Here is a 22,903-nt window from a genome sequence, read left to right as displayed (position 1 = left end):
GGCTGATAAAAATCTGAACCAAAGTTTTGTATATAATGTCTTAGTCAAAGACTCAAAACATATCTATCAAAGTTAAGTTCTAGAGATTGTTTAGGGACATCCTATAGTACATTAAATTATTAAATGATAATCACAAATAACATTAGGATCATAGTTAAAGAATGTAGTTTAAAGGCATCTCCTTTATTATAAGTACATTTTATATTACTTGATGGATGAGTTGTTTTAGAAATATGTTAGCATTAAAATGTAAATGAAATTAGCTCACAGATATTTTTCCAAAACACTTTTGAAGAAAGAGATGCTCAAAATCTTATCGTTATTGCTAAATGTGGAGCCAACACTCCACTTGAAAGCTGTGAAGGAAATCTGCACATATGATTGAAACTTTCCAAATTCAAAACTAACAAACAATGTTTCAAGATCAACTTTATGAACTGGTTCTAAAAAGTGGCAAAATATCTACTATAGCTTTGTTTGGTCATAGGATATAGTAAAGCACTACAAAGTAATCATCATTTCCAGTTATATATATATATTTTTTAAGAGAGATGCTACTTTATGCCCTTTATGAAGTTTTAAAGTATTCTTTTAGGTGGGAAAATGCTGTAAAGTTGGGAGATGTGTAACAATTATTTAATAGAGAAAGAATATTAAATAAGCACTATCATTAGGTCTTTTGTTTGCTTGTTTTTGAAGGCAGTCTCCCTCTGTCATCTAAACTGGAGAGCAGTGGCGTGGTCTTGGCTCACTGTAGCTTCAACCTCCTGGGCTTAAGTAATCCTCCTCCCTCAGCATCCCATGCAGCTGGGACCACAAGCACATGCCATCATGCCCAGCTAATTTTGGTATATATCTATATCTATATCTATCTATACCAAATATCTAGCTATATACCAAATATATATATTAGAGATCGCATCTCACTATGTTGCCCAGGCTGCTCTTGAACTCCTGGACCCAAGCAATTCTCCCACCTTGGTCTCCCAAAGTGCTGGAATTACAGGTGTGAGCCACTGCACCCAGCTGTCATTAGGTCTTAATAGAACTTTAGTATATACAAAAGCAATCCATTTTCCTTAAAATTTTCATGTGGTTTAGAGTGGAATCTTCAGTTTCATTTAATAAAAACAGTACAGCAACAGCCTATCTAAATGCTTAAATGCATCTGAATACATTAAATACTGTGAAGCAAGAAGACCACTTGGAGACTTTCAGTAACTTTACATGGCTTTGTTTTGTGGTCTTTGAATGATCCGATGTTGCATCTCTTCTAGTTAGTAAATAAAATTATAAGGCTTCCTTAACTGGTCATTAACCTTCTAATCACATCCATCATTCTAAGAGAGCATGCAGTGACAAAGCTGTGAAAAGATGACAGAGGATTCCAGGGGCTAGGTTTGACCTCCCATGTGGGGGAATGGCCTGTCTCCCCTGAGACACTTGCCAGGAACATGATATCACATATGTGCATTTTCCTTCACAAGTGGTCTGACACTTAACTAACTGATTCCCCTTTAAGTCCATTTATTCCATGATCTTGCCATTCCACACAGTCTCTTGACTCTGGGGTTTACCCAGCAGGCCAATTTTGCCTCCAGATTTCTAAGCAATCATAAGGCACAGATATGAAGCAAACATAATATAAACAGTATAATATAGCCACAACATAGAATGTGAAAACAGCCGTTCACATTTCCAGTTTCCTCTGTCTATCTCATTTCCTCTTCTACCTTGGATATCATTACATTAATATTTAACATATCCACACTCTACTGTGGGGTTGAATAAATTAAGGAAGGCAGTTAATTCCTAATGTGGGACATCTGTCTGAGAGGAAGTGGTCACAGCAGCCTGAAGATAATGAAGGATATTGCCTTAACAGAGCCTGGCACAAGTCATCAGTTGTCATGAAGACAGTGTACGTGAGAAGGAAGTCATCCAGGAGGGTCTCTGCAAAGAAAAAAAAAAAAAAAAAACAAGTAAGCAAAGAGGTGGATAAGAAGAGCAGCTGCTTTCCAGGCCCCAGAACCATGTGCATGGCAGAAATATGATAAATTTTGATGGCTGTAGGAGGGATTAGAATAGGAGAATTTTAGCCACGAAAGACATTATTTATTAAAATTAAGATATGAAAAACTCCTTATATCAAATGCCTCAAGCAATAAGATATTTTTGTTGCAGAGCTCTCTAAACATACAATTTTGTTATCATCCTGTTTTCCTGAAACCTCATTTATATTTGTGGGTAAAGATGATATAGAAAACCAATGCATAAATAATGTGCATTAAAAAATAAATTTTACAAGATTTCTGAAGTATACACTCAAATCTTACAGGGAATAAAGCCCTCATGTGTTAGTAAATTAAAATTTTTTCCAAAGCCATTTACTTAAGTCTAGGGCAAGAACAATGAATAATAAAACCCAGAAGACACGTATCAGGTTCCAAGGCCATTCACCTTTATCTCTTAAATGCATCTTTAAGAAGTTGGGAGAGTGATGAGTGATTTTCTTAGTCTTGAAGAGAGACAGAACTGAGTCCAGTTAAAATTGGAGAGCAGGTACAATGTATCACAACATACTTCTTCCTAATTTCTTTTTTCTACCAACCAAATCAGGTTACATTGTTATCATCTTTGTGCTTTGAGTGTTCTTGAAAGAGTTCAGTTTGTATACAATATGGAATTGCTAAAGAGGCAAACACTGACCTTCAATGTAATTTCCAATATGGTACAAAAGATTATTGTTTTCCAGCATTCATGGTTTTTTTGTTTGTTTGTTTGTTTGCTATACAGATTCTGAAAGTAATTGAGTGGTATGAATTAAAATACTATAATCAAAATGCACTTCAAATAAAAGTAGTGATTTGGCAAAGCAGTTTTTGCCATAATAGTCTTTATCTAGTCTCCTTAACTTAAAATTCATTTTACTATATGATTTAATCTTCATGTTTTACATTCCAGACATCACATTTTTAGTTATATAAAACAGTAATAAATTATTAGAGTAATTAGCTTGTGTACTGTTGTTACGGACTGAATGCTTATGTCCTCTGCAACACTCCCACCCCCACCACTTTATATGTTGAAACCTTACCCCCAGTGTGATGTATCAGGAGGGGGTATTTGAGAGGTAATTAGGATTGGATAAGGCCATGAGGGTGGAGCCCTCATGAATGGCATTGCTCTCTTTATAAGAGTCCTGAGAAAGCTCCTTTCCTCTCTCTACCACATAAGGGTACGAGGAGACTGTGGTTTATGAACCAGGAAGCAGGTCCTCACCAGACACTGAATCTGCCAGCACCTTGATCTTGGACTCCCCAGTCTCCAGGCTGTGAGAAATAAATGTCTGTTGTTTAAGCCTCCCAGGCTATGGTATTTTGTTATAGCAGCTTAAGCTGACTAAGAAATATACTCAATAGTGCTTATGTTCTCCAAGATCTACACCTTATAATGATGATGTGTAAGTAAAAATAATTGCCCAGTATAGAGCCCTATAGCTCTACATTGAAGACTGGATGAAAGAAAATCTCCAGAATTTTTAGGAATAACCAGTAATATTTACTTTAAAAGTTAATCAGAAAAACAAGGTTATATTTATGAACACAAAACTCTGATATAAGAGGTTGTGGATGACATCTATAATTCTATATTAGCTGCAGAGCATAACTTATTTCTGCTTGGTTGCAGAATATCAAGGTAATCCTAATCCACATAGGTAAGTGGTTGCAAATGGTGGTTTCTTTAAAAGCTTGCTTTTTAATTGCAAGATGCCCATAATTAAAATGAACCAAGGGTGTTAATGAAGAGTATTAACGGAATTTATCTGAAAGATATTTTATCTATAAGTCATAGTATTCCAGGTCAAAATAATAAATTTGACAAATTTTCTTATTTGAAACATGTTTTTAAAAGTCTAAACTTACATTGTTGTATCACACTGCAATATGTTAGCAATCACTAGTCTAACTTACTATTTACTCTATAGCAAAAGCAAATTCTTAAACAGATATACCTGGGCCTTGCTGGGCATAAATGAGAACTAGTACAAAAAAGCTGTGGTAGTGTGCTCGATCCAACAGTGTTACATGTATGAGTGGACACGCACAGCCTGCGTACGCAGAAGAGTCATGGGCTCCCTACTAGAGTCTCTGTTTATGGACGTTTCAAATATATGAACAAGGCACGGGAAGGTTTACTTTACTTGTCTCCAAACAAGTTAACCTGGCAGCTCAAGTTAATCACTGGTCATCCTAATGAGAAATTTGGAATATATAATGCGTGCCTTTCATTACAGTTTTTAAAAACAATTTCAATTGGCCGGGTGCGGTGGCTCAAGCCTGTAATCCCAGCACTTTGGGAGGCCGAGACGGGTGGATTACGAGGTCAGGAGATCGAGACCATCCTGGCTAACATGGTGAAACCCTGTCTCTACTAAAAAAAATACAAAAAACTAGCCGAGTGAGGTGGCGGGCGCCTGTAGTCCCAGCTACTCGGGAGGCTGAGGCAGGAGAATGGCGTAAACCCGGGAGGTGGAGCTTGCAGCGAGCTGAGATCCGGCCATTGCACTCCAGCCTGGGCGACAAAGCGAGACTCCGTCTCAAAAAAAGAAAAAAAAAAAAAATCAGTTTCAATTAAAATTGATCACTTGCATATTAGCTGGCAACCAAGGATATTTTGGAAATACAATTTGAAAACTATCCCTCTGGGATTCTGTTGAAGAGTAATGTTTACAAATTACAACATTTCTCTGTGTTAAATGTGATTGATGGAAATCTTCAACCTTTCCTGTCTGATTAGAAATTAAGCTGAATCTGGCCAGGTGTGGTGGCTCACATCTGTAATCTCAGTACTTTGAGAGGCTGAGGTGAGTAGATCACTTGAGGCCAGTAGCTAGAGACCAGCCTGGCCAATACTGTGAAACCCCATCTCTACTATTAAAAAAAAAAAAGCTAGGTGTAGTGGTGCACGCCTGTAATCCCAGTTACTAAGGAGGCTGAGGTGAGAGGATGGCTTGAACTCAGGAGGTGGAAGTTGCAGTGAGCCAAGATCATGTCACTGCCCTCTAGCCTGTGCAATAGAGTGAGACTCTGTGTCAAAAAAAAAAAAAAAAAAAAAAATTAAGCTGAATCTTCCCAGACACTCAGGAGGCTGAGGTAGGAGGATGGCTTGAATCCAGGTGGCAGAGGCTGCAAGTGAGCCAAGATTATGCCACCGCACTTTAGCCTGGGCAACAAAGAAAGAGTTTGTCTCAAAAAAAAAAAAAAGTTAAGCTGATTCTTTTGTGCACTCAATGTTAGATACAAGCAGCAAGGACAACAGAGTAGTTTTTTTTGTTTTGTTTTGTTTTTTTGAGACTGTTACCCAGGCTGGAGTGCAGTGGTGCGATCCCGGCTCACTGCAAATTTCGCCTCCCAGGTTCAAGTGATTCTTGTGCCTCAGCCTCCCAAGTAGCTGGGACTACTGGCATGCACCAACATGTCCAGCTAATTTTTGTAGTTTAAGTAGAGATGGGGTTTCACCATATTGGCTGGGGTGGTCTCAAACTCCTGGTCTCAAGTGATCCTCTCAAAGTGCTGGGATTACAGGCGTCAGCCACTGAGCCTGGCCAACAGAGTGGCTTTGAATCTAGTTTAGGGTTTTCAATGGCTCTTGTAGATAGGAGCCGCCAGTATGCAGAAACCATTGGGTAACAGCATTGAGAGGGAGTTGGCATTTACAATGCTGGATGTGACATACAGTTTCAGACTCTTTGGGGTGTTCTTACACTTAGCTGCATTTAATGAGGTTAGAACTATTCTCTAATCAAGAGTTACTCCATTAGTAGCTGAGATGAAAAAGAACACCATTAAACCATTAACTTTGACATAACCAGTGATTCCATTCCAGAACAACCTTAGATAATGAACTATCAGAGTCTGGTTGGATGGTGGCAAACCCATTTGGCATTCAATTCAATTAATCAGCTCACATATGACAATATTTTGTTAAGGGCTTTGACACAGAAATGCCTATTTTCTCCTAAGCTAATATCATATTTAAAATTCAACAGCATTTACCTAATTATCTCTCCGTCATAGAAATATTAATTAAAATAAAAACAATGAGGCTATACAAAAACAGCTCCAGTTGAAGTCCTAATAAATAGTTAAAAGTTCTAATGAACAGAACAGATTCCCAATACTCCTAACTCAAATATCTCTCTAACTGCCATATTGTTCTAAATTTTTCTATATAAAGAGCTTTCTTTTATTCTTTTCCAGCATTCATGTTTTTTTTTTCTTTGCTCTACAGATTCTGAAAGTAATTGAGTGGTACGAATTAAAATACTATAATCAAAATGATGCACTTCAAATAAAAGTGCATTTTATAATAGCCATGCTTCCAAAAAAGAGGCTGTCCCACTGGTATTTAGAGATATTTTTAGAACCACGATGGTTATATGAATGATCCCCTGAAGACTATTAGCTGACAATTGCCATTTAGAAAGACTAGCAAATCCACTGGCATCCAAATTAAAAAACTATAATTATTTATTACACTACATAGTACTTAATAATAATTTAAGACAACAGGCAGAAAAGCATGTTTGTATACATAAAAGTATCTTTCATTTAAACAAATTCATAGTTGCCATATATACTAACATTCTGAATAAAAAAGGTATTCATTTTGATTTCTAACTTTGTGAATACCTAGGCATATTAATATATATATTAATATGCAAAACCTTTTTCTTTTATATGTGTGTGTGTGTGTGTGTATATATATATATATATATATATATATATTTTTTTTTTTGAGATGGAGTTTCGCTCTTGTTGCCTAGGCTGGAGTGCAGTGGTGCGATCTCAGCTCACTGCAACCTCCACCTCCCAGGTTCAAGCGATTCTCCGGTCTCAGCTTCCTGAGTAGTTGGGACTACAGGTGTGCACTACCATGCCCGGCTAATTTTTGTATTTTTAGTAGAGATGGGGGTTTCACCATATTGGCCAGGCTGGTTTTGAACTTCTGACCTCAGGTGATCCGCCTGCCTCAGCCTCCCAAAGTGCTGGGATTACAGACATGAGCCGCGGTGCCAGTCATTTTCTTTGATATTCTACGCATTAAGTCAATTACTAAATTTAATCCTAAATTCTTGGCTTATCACTAAATTTTTGGGACTATCCTCCCCACTCCAAAATAAAATAATACTTTTGTAGTGGCTTTTTGAATACAAGAAACATCCTTGCAAATAAAAAAGTAACATTTTGATAATCATTGAAATTGGAAGGTAAATACTTTTATACTTTTAACTATTATAAAACTTGAAATAAAATATATATAGAAATGGTTCTGAAATCCATGCATGTAATTAGCTACACTGATGTCATAAAGGACTTTTCCCTATCATCTGCTACTATTTTAATTTTTGGGGGAGTTTTTTTGAGATGGAGTCTCACTCTGTCACCCAGGTTGGAGTGCAGTGGCACGATCTTGGCTCACAGCAACCTCCGCCTCTTGGGTTCAAGCTATTCTCCTGCCTCAGCCTCTGGAGCAACTGGGATTACAGGCACACACCACCACACCTGGCTAATTTTTGTATTTTTAGTAGAGACGGGGGTTTCACCATGTTGGCCAGGTTGGTGTCTTGAACTCCTGACCTCAGGTGATCTGCCCGCCTTGGGTTCCCAAAGTTCTGGGATTACAGGCATGAGCCACCGTGTCTGGCCTATTTTAATTTTTAAGTCATATAAAAACAATTATCTATTTTTATTTAATTTTATTTGAATGTATTTCTCTTGTATGTACCAATTAAAACACTTTTCTCAGTCTCATTTTAAGTATATGAAGCTCTAAAAATTCCCATTTTATTTCTGCAAAACACAAGTATCCCTAGAGCATCCTAGAGTTGTGACAAGGTAGAATAGTAAGAGGTTTGGTACAGACAATTTTCATGGAGTTCTGTTATATATAAATGTAATCAAATTTAAAAAAACGGATCCAAATGTTACCAAAAGGTCTAAGCTTAATGCTTTCTTTGTAACATAAAAACAAACAAACAAACAAACAAAAAAACCCAGAAGTCTAAAAATCACTAGAAGTATAGCGTTATGTAGGAAAAATTCTAGAAATCTACCTTGGTTATTTTTTTCAACACTCATAAGCAAAATGCACTGCAATAATGAAACCACTCATCTGTTAAAGTGAATTACCAAGAAAGCAAATTAAAAGAATTTGGACAGGAAATTGCCTATAGTAGCCATTTAATCCAAGTATAGTGATGTGAATAGTCAAAATTTCTGTATTAACTCATATTTCCTGAAGTACTGTTAGCAATTTTGTTTCACCTGTATTTCTGCCTCAGATGCAATGGAATTTAAGGCACTCTAAAACATATTCTACTTAACCTTTATTTCAAGAAGCCAAGAGAAAAGCTTTGAACATCAAAGGGCCCATTTCTGGTCCTGAAATGTTACAACTTGCCATTATTTTTTGAGAAGCAGTGCCAAAATGTACCAGGTAATTTGATTAAGCACAAATAAATTTTTTTTTCATGTTCAGGTTGGAATAATAGATTAAAGCGCTATGCCATTAAAAGCAATGCTTCTTTCCCTGTGTATCTTACATTTCTGAAAGTGATATTAATGACCTCAAACACAGCTTTTTACTACAGCTCTTAAATTCACTTCATTCCTGCCAATTCTTACAGTCTCACCATAGCGTTTTGTTTGGCCATTCTAACATAACCAAATCTTGAGATCTAGCTTTATTTTTAGGTATTTGTGGCAGAAAAAAAAAAATGCTTACTTATTTAATGCTGTTTATACATCAAATCTTAAAAGTCACCCCTTTAAATGACAGGAACTTACTACAGACAGGGCTTGGGGACACTCTTCAAATAATCAAATACGTTTTTATTTTAACTTGTAAAATTCAGTTTTAGAATCCTATCATTCCTTCGTCAAGAAAGAATGATTTGAATGCAACAGGTATTCTGTTCTTAGCTACACTTACTTCTATTCACTGCCTTTTAAAAATGTTACTAAGAGGAGCATAGAGTAATAAACAGGGGGCTTGTCTGCCTTCTCCAGGCTGCAGCACTCAGAGAAAGGGTGCAGGTCACCCTGGGGCTAAGAGCAGTGAGCAGCCTCATAGCTCCTGTTGTTACATCCCCAATCAGCTGCTCTCAGTGTATAGGTACAATTGCAGCCCATTCATGGCATATGCATGTGTCCGCCAAGTATGCGGGGAAGCTCAGAAAACAGTATAAAGAATACCATGGAATCAGAGAGCTGGAAATCTAATGGGGTAGCCTAAGGCATAGTCCTTAATCTCTCTAGGCCTTACTTAAGTCACCTGTAAAGTGGCCATGTATCTATATGTAGCAGAGTCATAGAGAAGATTAAATAAGATAGTATATCTAAAGCAACTGGTAGAGAGCCTGGTATACCCTAGGCACTCTAAATAAATACTACCTATTCCTTATTTTTATAAAATAAAATTATTTTAACCTTATCCCAATTCTCCAAGTGCTACCAATCCACCAACAAAAACTGAGTATTGAGAACTATGAATTTCTAAGAAGAATTGGAGGAGGAAAAGGAGAAGCAAAGTTGTGAGCAAAGCAATGGATGTGGGTGGGTCTGTGGCTGAGTCACAAACCTGTGGTCTTGTGACTTGCAGGTCTTGTTTAGTCCCTAGAGATGCTTTCTCGGAGTTGACAAAATTTAAAAGTCAGAAGATCTGGCAACACCAGGGCCACATCTCCTATGGCAACCATGTTTAGAGCCAACTTGCCCACTTCATGCAGGAGGCACTCTCGAGTTCATCACCCTTCGGCTCTGGCAGGCTTCACTCACTCACTCTCACTGCCTGTGGACATGCAAGATGGTTTAAGTCTTGGTCTACAGCATAGTTGTATAGTAGTAATAGAAGAGATCACATAGTATAATTGAAAAGTAAAGCTGGAGAAGTAGGTTGCAGGCAATTCCTGAAGGATCTTTGAATGCTAAACTAAGGAGCCTGGGGCTAATTCCACAGGAAAAGGGAAGTGAAGGGAGGTTTTCAAGACCAGAAGTGACAAGAGAGACGTGAGTTAAGCTTGCTTCATCAGGGAAGTCAGATTGGATAAGGGAAGGATAAGGGGAGGGAGGTGAGTTTGCTTTTAAACTTGCTGAGCTTGGGTTCCCCAGGTTACTCTAAGGAAAGCTACTAGGAAAAAATATCAAAGACCAGAGCTTGCCAAAGAGGGTTACAGTTATGATTGCGGGAGCCAGTACCTAAAGAGGATGGCTATGGCAGACATTTCTCAGAAAAATAAGCAGCAGTCTAAGGGAGTGGGATATTGACGTTTAGGTGATGGTAAGAGAAAGATGAGTTAAGGAAGGGGAAAGAAAAGGAGGCGAGAAACAGAATAAAGAGAAATGAACATACATTCAATAGCCTCCTTTCTGTAAACAAACAAACAAGAGACACAAACGTAATAAACCAACAAGAAAGAAAAGGATTGGAAATAAGAGTGTTGAATGCTGCTTGAAGAGGTTTTATCGGGGTCAGGACTCAAAGAGCACTGGATTTGTTATGTGGACAGTCCCTGGTTTGATGACCTTGGAGAGATGCCCCTTGGTCAAGGGTGGTGGCATACTCTAGTTAAAAGGAGCTAAGGATATTCTGATAATCAGTGCTCAGCCCATACATCACACTGTTTTGGTTTTTTTTCCCCCCAAAGACTCCTCTTAAAGTTGTAGAGCTCATTGTTTAGAAAGAGCAGGTGCTCTCACAAGGAGCTGGGATGAAAAATTTCTCAATAATCAATACAATTATCATTTCATTTAACTGTATAGATTATAATGTGGGAATTGTCATGGGCAAGAAGCCTTCAGTACCAATCTGCCAGCATCTACCAATAAAAATTAATATCCAGCTCTAAGATTCACTCGATCCAACATAACTGACCTCTCAGAGTTGCTGCATGGTTGTCTGATTAACATCACACACGTGTTCTAAACATACAAGCTGTGTTTCTAAGTGTTTGTCAATTCAGCATTCTTAATTTTCAGGAAACAAAGAAAAATTAATTTAAAGATAATATCCTAATTAGAAGCCTGAGACATGGTTATTATAAGCAAATTAATAGTCATTCGAATAGCTGAATCGACTTAGGACACGTGTAATGTTTTTACCTCTCAAGCACCAAAAGGATCTGTATTATCAACTTTTTTCAAAACGTGAAATACATCATCATTCCAAATGTTAATATTAGCATTACATTTCAGAAAAATAACATTTTATTTACTTTTTTTTTCTGATGTATTAGTACGTTCTCATGCTGCTAATAAAGACGTACCAGAGACTGGGTAATCTATAAAGGAAAGAGGTTTAAAGGACTCACAGTTCCACATGGCTCAGGAGGCCTCACAATCATGGTGGGGGACGAAAGAAGAGCAAAGGCATGTCTTACACAGTGGCAGGCAAAGGAGTGTGTGCAGGGGAACTCCCCTTTATAAAACCATCAGATCTCATGAGACTTATTCACTATCATGAGAACTGCAGGGGAAAGACTTGCCCCATGATTCAATTCCCTCTCACCGGGTCCCTCCCATGACATGAGAGAATTATAGGAGATACAATTCAAGATGAGATTTGGGTGGGGTAGGGACACAGCCAAACCATATCAGCTGGTTAATAGAAATTCTAGGAATTCTAGACAGACTTATTTTCTTCCAAGTTTAGCAATGAATAGTCAACTGCCTCTTTTAAGACTAAGGATTGGCACGATAGCTAGATTATATTAAAGATAAGAAGATATTCTTGAAAACTAATTTAAAGTAAGCATAAGTAAGCACAATTAAGGCTTATTTGTTTGTTTTTGAGATAGAGTCTTGCTCTGTCGCCCAGGCTGGAGTACAGTGGTGCGATCTCGGCTCACTGCAGCTTCCACTTACTCGGTTCAGGCAATTCTCCTGTCTCAGCCTCCTGAACAGCTGGGACTACAGGAGTCCACCACCATGCCCAGCTAATTTTTTTCTTTTTTTAGCAGAGGTAGAGTTTCACCATGTTGGTTAGGCTAGTCTCAAACTGCTGACCTCAAATGATCCACCCACTTTGGCCTCCCAAAGTGCTGGGATTATAGGCATGAGCCACTGCGCCTGGGCAATTAAGCCTCTTTCTAAATAATCTGGCACAGGATCTTACATATACTGACAATTTTCAGCACAAGAAAATTTACTTTAATGTATTGCCTATATTTAAAAATATTGCTAGGACAAATAAAACAACAGAGGCAGACATGCCTCTGTGTTCTGGTTCCAGAGCTGTCATTAGTGTTCTTTTCAATAACACACAGCTGCTTTCTTTCTCACACAGGTGAAAGGAAGACTCATGTTTTTGGGTCACAGAGAAAGGTTTAGTCAGCAACCATTTACTGAACTTCTGTAACTAAGGGATGACCACTGTGCCCTCTGCCCTGGAGAATGGAAAGTTGTTCACAGGGTTTGGGAATCTGATTGGTGAGATAATTAAATGACCACATAAGGCATCCTCCACACCCCAGGCTGGTGTATATTGCACTCCTGTGAATGCCTGGGCAGTCCTCCACACCCCAACCCCTACCCAGCACATGTCATTGGCCTTGTGTCACCTAAGATGTTCCTATCAAGTTGTTTTCCATGTAAGCGCCAGGATGCTGAAGTTCCTTTATTCCTACTCAAATTTTATTTTGTCTTTATTTTCTAGGGAGCCCCAATTTGTTTGAACCATATCTAACTGGCCATGCACCAGGAAGCCAGAGTGGCTTCAATGGGCAAAGAGAAAAAGTAAGGGAGGAAAATGATAGTGGCCTCGCTAGTTAAACATACTCACAGCAGCCACCCTTTATTGACCACAAACTGTGTGCCAGTACTAATGATAATCACCGAATCACTGCCCAACATCCCACACCTGTTAACACTAAGGGCTTTACCTACATGACCTGTGCCCGTCATAGCCACCCTAGAAGGTAGGTTGCACATTATCTTTTTTGAGATGACAGCACTAAGGCTGAGATGAGTAAAGTGAATAACCACCCAGGGCTCCTCAGCAAGATGATGTCTGAAGGGCCTAAGTCCCAGCCCTGGTTCTTTCATGACACTATGCTCTCCCGAGAGTGTGGACCCAAATAACCCATCTGGTTTATGGGAAAAGAAAATGCAGGAAAGTAACAGAATCTGCAGGTTTGGAAGGGGAAGTAGAGTCATAGACACAAGAAGGTGGTCTTTTATTGGTCTTAAATCACCAAAGATGCCCCTATAAAGTTGTTTTCTAAGTGCCAGGATGCTAGAGTTCCTTTATTCCTACTCAAATTTTACTTTATTTTTTATTTTTTTGTGGACACCTGGCCATAGCAAATAGATATGAGATCAGCCAATTTGCTTTTCAAAAGGTAGAACTGACAATCACATGGAAAGATTGAAATGGTCCACAAATATGCAATGCTTTTAAGATTGGCCAATTACACATATTTATATTTTAAAAAATCGAAATACAAAGGCCAAAACTAAAAAAATTGTTTGCAAAAGGCCAAATCATAAAATTCTTCCCTCCTTTCTAGATAAATTCTCTATATGAAAGATTATACTGAAAAAAACATTTTTCTACTCAACACACCAACTAAGTTTCCTATAATTCAGTTCTGACACTACCTGGAGATAGCACAGACCTCACAGACTAGGGGCTCAATCCCACAAGACTGCATCCCACTTTAGATGCCAATCACAAATCTCAGGTTGTCACCTGTACTTCTGACCAATGGGTTGTATATCAGGGTTCTCACAACCACCCTCTGTGGTCTGATAATTGCCTATTAAGGGCTCACTAAACTCAGGGAAACATTACTTACACTTACTGTTTTCTTATAAAGGAGATGAAGATGAATGGTCAGGTGAAAAATAGTTACACAGCATGAGTTCTAAAAAAGTCCTGAGCACAGAAGCCTCTGTTTCTGTGGGGTTTGGGTGCACTATCTTTATGGCACATGGATGTGTTCACCGACCTGGAAGCTCTCTGAATTTCATTGTTTAGAGTTTTTATAGAAGCTTCATTAGGTAGGCATGATTGATCAAATCATGGACTACTGGTGATTAAGTCAATCTCCATCTCCCTCCCCTCCCCAGAGGTTGAGGGTTGGGACCAAAAGTTCCATCCCTCTAGTCATGCCTTGTCTTTCTGGCAACCAGCTCTCATCCTGAAGCTACCTAGGGACCCCAGCCACCAGTCATCATATTAGCAAACAAAACGATTCTCCTATCACTCTAGAGATTCCAAAGGTCTTAGAAACTCTTGTGTTAAGAATAAGGGATTAACACCAAATACTAAAACAAAAGATGCTCCTATCACCTCTATCACTCACGAAATTCCATAGTTTTAAGAGCTCCGTACCAGTGGTAGAGACCAAGTATGTATTTATTATGTCACAATAATAGAATATTATATACAATTAGATACTAAAATCTACTCTTATAAACACAAATTTAATTTGTGCCATTGTTTAACTTCCAAGCCATAATATATGGAATACTTCTCAGTTCATGTTTAATTTCTTTTCTTTTTTTTTTTTTTTTTGAGACAGAGTCTGGCTCTGTGGCCCAGGCTGGAGTGCAGTGGCCGGATCTCAGCTCACTGCAAGCTCCGCCTCCCAGGTTTATGCCATCCTCCTGCCTCAGCCTCCCAAGTAGCTGGGACTACAGGCGCCCGCCACCTCACCCGGCTAGTTTTTTGTAATTTTTAGTAGAGACGGGGTTTCACCATGTTAGCCAGGATGGTCTCGATCTCCTGACCTAGTGATCCGCCCGTCTTGGCCTCCCAAAGTGCTGGGATTACAGGCTTGAGCCACCGCGCCCAGCTCATGTTTAATTTCTTATATGAAAAATGTTTCTAACAATGACTAGGAAGAATTTGAGAGTGAATGACGTATAATTCTCAAACATGAAATCAATAGCTCAAATCAGACATGAGAAAAGTACTTAAAGCTAACTAAACCTTGCATGCTAAGCATATATAAGATTATTCTAAATATTCACTTCTTGAGGAGGATATAAGAGATAATCCAAATCACTTTACAGACTTTAAAAAAAAAGGTTATGTCAGAGGCATTTGAGCCAGAGTGACTCCATCTTGAATAGGAGCTGGGTAAAATAAGGCTGATACCTACTGGGCTGCATTCCCGGAAGGTTAAGGCATCCTAAATCACAGGGTGAGATAGGAGGTCTGTACAGGGTACAGGTCACAAAGATCTTGCTGATAAAACAATATGTAGTAAACAAGCCAGCCAAATCCCACCAAAACCAAGATAGTGACAAAAGTAACCTCTAGTCATTCTCACTGCTCATCATATGCTAATTATAATATAATCGCATGCTAAAAGACACTCCCACCAGCACTATGACAATTTACAAATGCCATGGCAACAATTAGGAAGTTACCATATATGTTCTAAAAAGGGGAGGAACCTTGAGTCCCAGAAAAACTCGCGAAAAACCCACCCCTTGTTTATCATATAATCAAGAAATAACTGTAAGTCCAGCAGCTCAAGTTGCTGCTCTGCCTATGGAGTAGTCATTCTTTGTTTTCTTTACTTCTCTAATAAACTTGCTTTCACTTTATGGATTCGCCTTGAATTACTTCTTGTGTGAGATACAAGGACCCTCTCTTGGGGTCTGAATCAGGACCCCTTTCCAGTGACAATTATACAATGCATTAAACCATAGCATGTCCATATTTCTTTGAAGAAACAAATATATAATTATGACATTGGGTCTATAGTATCAAAACAAACTAAAATAAGCTTCTATTTACAAAATTACATGTCATTTGCCCCTTTGGGAATCAAACTTTGATTTTTTTTTTTGTTCCTGGGCATTTTGCTCCCCTGATATTTTAAAGATGGAACAAAATAATATACAATATATTTGCCAGCTTCACTTGCAGCTAGATGTGGCCACAAGACCAAGTTTTGGTCCATGAGGTAAAAGCAGAAGCTGTATGTGATGGACAAGTGTGCTCTTCATGACTTTCTTCATCCTGCTCCCTGGACAGTTATCCTAGTGTCCATGAGGGCACAGGAAATCAAATTCAGATAAGGAATCTCAAGACTGACTGACATTAGAGTGGCCTTATCAGCTGTGGACTGTATTTCTCCATACTTACTTTCACATGAGAGAGAAATACATTTATACCATGTTTAAATCATCACTAGAGCTTTTCTGTTATATAAAGCTGTGACTACTCACAAATAACACATATACACTGAAAATTTTCAGAAGCTCAAGTACATGATACGCAATATGATCTAGTTCTCAATTTTCTCAATTATCAGAAGTAGGAAAGGTACATTCAAGGAGTGTTAAGTATTGTTAATTCATCCTGCTCTCACTACTGTGGACTTTTAGAACGTGCTGACGAAGACACATTGCATTGGATGTTTGTTTGTTGGTTTGTTTGGAAGAACAAACCTCCGCCCTGGGAGACTATCAAACAGTGCAAATTGTCATAATAATTCTGAGATATGCACACTATGCCAATCAGCATTGGCAGAACATGGGTTAACTAAAATTGTTCTACAGAAGTCATCAGTAAATGAAAATGGTTTGCAATGCCTTCAAACACAGATCAAACTGAACCAAGACTTCAAAGGTCACATTTTATATATCCAACTCTGAGAAGTAGATCCAAAATTAGGATGAAAAGATCACTCTGTTTTTTTTTTCTTAACAAAACACAAGACATGACAGTAGATTTAAGATCTGTAAGCTGCTACACAAAAGAAAATATGTGATTATCAAGCAAGACTCAAAGAAAACTTAGGGGGAAAAGCTCCTTTGCTGTCAGTACTACATAAATTCTTCTTTATAACAGGTGAAGAATATTGAAAGAGACAGAACAAGAAAAAAAAAATAGCAGAAGCTTACATATACCCATTCATCCAAAACTATATTCATTTTTAGACTGAGAATTTAGGTGGCAACATCCAGCCAGGTATGCGATGGAGAATTTTAAATTGTACTTTTCATGTTCCCACTAAATGAAGCTCATTTAAAGAATTACAATATTTCAAAGTTAGAAGATTCACCAAATATCCTAAATGCTAGACAAGAATGGCAAGTCTGAAGCAGAAAAGGCTACAGAATTGTTCTGAAAATTATTTTCTGTCACTATGTAGATTATGACAAGTTGTTGTGGGATTTTTGTTGGTATTGTTTAGTTTTCCACGTTTCTGTTCACCTGTATTTAACAGTTCTAATTTTATATTTGTTTTCGAGATTCAAGGGAAGGACTGCCAGCCAAGTAGCAGCCTTAAGTACAAGGCAAAAAAAGCTGCAAACTGAATGAAAGAAAAGGTTTCAACCGTAGAGTAAGAAAGCCTGAGGCAGAAAATGAGAATAATGGGAAATGGGAGGGGAAGGTTATAGTGCCAAAAGGCTGATAGGAAAAATGAAGAGAAGCTCAATTAAAGGTAGGTTAAAGGCAAACATTCTCCCACACAAAGAATATCTCTTTTAGACACGGGCTTGTCAGAGCAATTCTATGACATTACACCCTTTCAATGAAGCAATAATTGATTGAAACATGCTGTGAGAGATTAACATGCAGTGATTGTAATCAACAAATTGCCATCCACTAATACTCCTTCCTCACACTTTATATTACTATCTGAAGTACACACTCTTACACAAAAAAACACTTTGTTCCTCCATTTCCTGATAGAAGGCTAAATTTCACTTGAGGAAGATGTCATAAACATTTTAAAATTCAGACAAGGACATCTGATTATCTCACTTTAAATCCAACAACTGTCTGGGGACATGACACAAGATCTCTGAGAGAGAGAAACACAGAAAGAGAAAAAAGGAGACAGAGGTTTTTCAACCGATGACATTGTCTTAAACACAGTTTCAAGTAATTTCAGCTGCCGATGTTAGAGTGAAACTATCATTTTGCTAAAATTACTAGGTTGTCAAACCCACAACTGACACAATATCTTGTCTTCATGAATTTCAGTATCTCTTGTTCCCTTCAATTTGCTGCTCCAGAAATGCCCCACTTAAATCACACATTTAAACAGGTTCCTGGAAATACAGCCAGACACTAACAAAACCACATGCGTTTCTACTAAAGTGCAATATTAAATATGCCAAGAGACACAAAACTTACTGAGAAAATATGGCAATTTAAGTGTTTTTAAAGGTTTTAGAACAGAAATTTCCTTTCAAAAGAAATAAACCCCCAGTTAGCACTAACCGAACTGGGAAATGATGCTGTAGAAATTATTTTTGCGAAGAAATAGAAAAGTAACATATGTAGCCTTCTTCCTTAAAGGGTACCTATTAGGGAGACAGGATATCAAGAGAATATTAAACGAGGTGTTATCTATCTCAAATTTGTTTTTATTAGGAAAAACAAGTTATATTGAGGATTTATGTTTCAAATGCAGCCTTCATCCTATGTCAAAGAGATTATACGGATGTAAGCCAATATCTTATCCATATAACAATAAAAGCAAGGACTATTATTAGGTCCTCATAGTTTGCCATTAGATTTTATATTTGAGGCCGGGAGCAGTGGCTCACGCCTGTAATCCCAGCATTTTGGGAGGCCGAGGCGAGTGAATTACCTGAAGTCAGGAGCTTGAGACTAGTCTGGCCAACACAGTGAAACCCTGTCTCTAGTAAAAATATACAAATTAGGCGTGGTGGCACATGCCTGTAGTCCCAGCTACTCGAGAGGCTGAGGTAGGAGAATCTCTTGAACCCGGCAGGGAGAGGTTGCAGTGAGTTGAGATGGTGCCACTGCACTCCAGCCTGGGTAACAGAGTGAGACTCCATCACAAAAAAAAAAAAAAAAAAAAAAATTATGTTTGAAAATAGATTGTAATTTTATATATTTTGATTCTCTGAAACTTGACAATTCCTGTACATACTAGGGCAACTCTCAGTAGAGTAGAATATTTTATCATTTGTAATAATTTATTCCCCAGTTGTTCTAGAGATCAGAAATTTACTTAACTACAAAGAAAGAACTAAAGTTCTCCATGGAAGTCTAGCTAAAAAGATGAGTGTCAAGTTGGGTATTTGAGGTAGAGGGAAAGTATTTCAGGTGAAGCAAATAAATGTAAATAAAGGATAAAAAGAAAAAATATGCAAATATGAATGAATTAGAAAGTCCACTGACTTCTCCATCTTCCATGCTGGCTGCAGTTTACATAGGAAAATCGGGGTTCAGGGGTTGAGGTCGGCACTGAAACTGACTTTGAGGAAATAAGCAGTCACATGCATATGTCATTTAGATAGAACACAGTGTGCAGGAAACCTCCAGATTATCTCACCTTCAGCCTCTAGCACAAAACCTCCACTCTAACCTGTCAGAAAGTGGTTGACATTTTCCTTCAAAGTATTTAAAGAAGAAAGTCCATAAACTGTTAAGATGCCCACATTTTCCACAATTCTTATAGTCTGGAAGCTAAGGATCTAATTTCTAAGGTCATTCTTTCCCCCTTATGCACTCCTTTTTCCATTTCCTATCTTCAGATCCTCTTGAAATTAATTTCCTAGAACCCTATAATACTTTGGTTTGTTTAGCATGCTTTAGACTTCCACTTGACCTTTCCCTTGACAAAATCTGCTGTAAAATGGTCAACCTTCTGTGGCAAAAGCCACATCTGCGAAGCCAACTGTAGTTTCCCTTTAATTAAACATGACAAGTTTAGTTACCCAAGGTCTTATTTTCTACTTTATAAATAAATATACATATACACTCCTATGCATTTATTATAGTAAATTCCAACAGTGGACACAGAATAAATAAGGGTGGAGGACGAAAGCAAATGATAAAAGTAAAGTTTTAATGAAAGTGTTCATCTCTCCACATAGTTCACTAGAAATATCAGGTAATCATTGAATAAACTAGTCTACATTTTTCTGAGTACTTTCTTATTTGGAAAACTGTAACATTTGCATAACCTTCCATGCTGAAATTGTTTGTAAAATTAAAATTCTGATTATAAACTACAGCTCAAATGTGGTATAAACCTGAAAATGATTCAATTAAAAAAATGCATTCCAATGATCCATTCTCATTCTAAATCGAGACTGTTTCCCTGAAAGGTCTGCTATACTCATATTAAATATATCCTTATCCGTTAAATATCTTCCTTTGCCCATTGGTTGTGTTGTAATGAAAACTTCCACATTTCCATTATTAATCAGTGTATGTTAATGATCTTATGCTTCAGCTGGGTCTCACTTCACTTCACCTTGCTTCATTAACAACAAGGGTATTAATTAACCCACAAGCTACTGGCAGTGTAAAAGCATCAATTCCCTTGTTATCATACATAATATTGCATGTTCAAAGGTGGTGAGAATAGATTAACCCAGAAGATGAGCACCTCAAATGAAATCCACAGTCAAAATTTAATTTTGAATCACTTCTCTTGTGAGTAGTCTGATACAGTGTCAGCTGGAACTAGGACCGCCCTCTCTCTCTCTCTCAACCTTTTTGAAGCAGTTAGCTCACCCAGTGGCCATTCTGCTCACAGCTGGAATCCAAGAAGCAGGTCTTTGTGCTGGAGATTAGAACGCCCTTAAGTGGGTACTGAAGCACCTGATTTGGGGCTTAAAGCTTGAGTTGAATGGTAGATATTTACTTCAAGTATGCTTTTCACCCATGATTCCAGTCTCTAGCAAAAATAATCTTTGGGATAAAACTCGGAATATATTTGGGCTCATTTCCCGATTCAAATGGTAACTCAATCACTGAAGCAACTGAATTAACTTCTACCTTGGCTTCTATGTCCATCAAATGGGGATAATTATCTTGCACAAGGATCCATCTAATGGGACAAGGTTTGAATAAATAAATTGGTGTCTGGAGTAATCTTTGAACCTGGTTCTCATAGCTGGAAGGGTTCTCAAATGTCATGTGGCCTAAAGCCTCTGCTTTTATAAGTGAAATAACTGAGAAAATTTCTATACAATTCTAATTATCTCATCACTTTGTCAACACTAATTTATAAAGCCTTCCAATGCTTCGATTATGGTCAGCAAATACCATACATTACATTCTCTGTATCAGTAATTAGGAGAGAAGCTCAAGGAACTACCAAAATCCAAACCAAACAAAACAAAAACCACAGCACACACATTATAAAGTAGGACAGAAATCATATTCTAACTTGAGCACTTTTTCTCTCTTGACACCATTTTGGGGATTTGTACTGTCACTGTGGACAGCTGTTTCAAGTCTTTGCTTTATCTGGAAAAACAAGCCCTTACCAAACAGTGGTACTCTTCATCTGCATCTGACACACACCCCGGGCAGCTGGAGTTTGTGCTAATGAATTCAGTCTTTCATTGATTTTTTTTTTTATTATTAGCATGTATGCAAACAAATTAATCTGATTTATTTTTATTTTTATTTTTTTTTTTGAGACAGAGTCTCACTCTGTCGCCCAGGCTGGACTGCAGTGGTGCAATCTCAGCTCACTGAAACCTCCCCCTCTAGCATTCAAGCAATTCTCATGCCTCAGCGCCACCACTTCTGGCTAATTTTTGTATTTTTAGTAGAGGCGGGGTTTTACTATGTTGGCCAGGCTGGTCTCAAACCCCTGACCTCAAGTCATCCACCCACCTTGGGCTCCCAAAGTGAGCCCAAATCTTTAAATCTAAGATTTTAAAGTGACAGTTTCAAAAAGCTGAAAAAGACTAAGTAGCAGCCCAGTCCAGTTATTTGCCTTGGATAAAGCGATCTTCACAGTTTAAGATGGTAAAAGGCTGATATCCTTATCAAACATTTCCACAAATGTAGATTCTATGGGTTCTAACAATAGTGATTTACACCATCTGGGGATACCTATACATACTTCAAATTTATTTTATGTTATTTTTAAAATTTCAATTAAGTGTGTTTCTTTTGATTCTGAAATTTGTTGCATTTGACTAGAGGTTTCACACTAATTCTTAAAATACTTTAAATACATTAAAATATCCTCCAGCTTTTTTATTTTTAAAGACATGGATATAGTTATCCCAAATACATGCCTATAATGATATTGGCTATTTAGCAACCCATCATCTAATATACAATATTTTCTTACTTATTTTGTTTATTGTTTGATTCCCTCCAATAGAATATAAGCCTTCAGGAGGGTAAGTAGTTTGTCTATTTTGTATCCCTGGCATTTGGAACAGTGCCTATGCAATTGGAGGTCAAAGATATTTAAAGGAATTAAATAAATAAAGGAACTAAATTTTTCTAAGGTATTCATTCAGGTGCATGCAGAAACTCAAAACTAAAAATGCACTGTTACATTTTTTTATAGAAGTAGTGTATAAAGCTAAAAGTTAAGGAATTGCAGGGAAATGGCTAGTAGAAGAGATATGATGTCATATATTTCATCACTGAGGGAAAACTGCTGCTTTTCTCCTGCAACACTATTTCTGAATATCCCAAAATGGCTTGGTAATAAAACTCCGCAAATGGAATTTAGTAGTAGGGTGATAAATCAAAGCTATTCTTTAGAAATGTTATGGCATAATTTCTCAAAGGAACTTAAAAAGTTTCCCATTGGACAAGGTTATATAAAAACACAGTTAAATCATCACCAGGTATGGCCACTCAGCCTTGGATTCTAAGCTTAATACCCTGTCAACATTCTAACAGCTCTATGAGGCTGAAGAAAAGTAGCAGTAATATGAAATTAGACCAAATTTCCTAAGCCCTCGTGCAAGGGCTGCATGAGGTGTTTACAGCATAAAATGACTTTGGAGGTCACCTACACGAATTCTCAGGTCTCCCTCCCATCTAAAATTCTATGGTTCTGTAACATATTTTGCAAGGAAAGAAAATATAGATCCCTTTGAATCAAAGGGTTTTAGTGATGAAAGATATA

General features: G+C 37.7%; 1 protein-coding gene across 1 annotated transcript in view; it reads right to left on the bottom strand.

Moving 5' to 3' along the window:
* RAPGEF5 (Rap guanine nucleotide exchange factor 5) overlaps nucleotides 1–22,903 on the bottom strand; it is a 236,100-nt gene that overhangs the window by 43,367 nt on the left and 169,830 nt on the right. Inside the window, exon 12 of the mRNA XM_023216015.2 lies at nucleotides 1,875–1,953. Within this exon, the coding sequence (XP_023071783.2) occupies nucleotides 1,875–1,953 (79 nt within the window). The remainder of the gene's footprint in view (nucleotides 1–1,874; nucleotides 1,954–22,903) is intronic.

The sequence above is a fragment of the Piliocolobus tephrosceles genome, chromosome 8 (assembly GCF_002776525.5).
Source record: "Piliocolobus tephrosceles isolate RC106 chromosome 8, ASM277652v3, whole genome shotgun sequence".
NCBI lineage: Eukaryota > Metazoa > Chordata > Mammalia > Primates > Cercopithecidae > Piliocolobus > Piliocolobus tephrosceles.
Note: the sequence above shows the minus strand (reverse complement) of the source record. Positions and strands in the feature narration are given on the sequence as shown.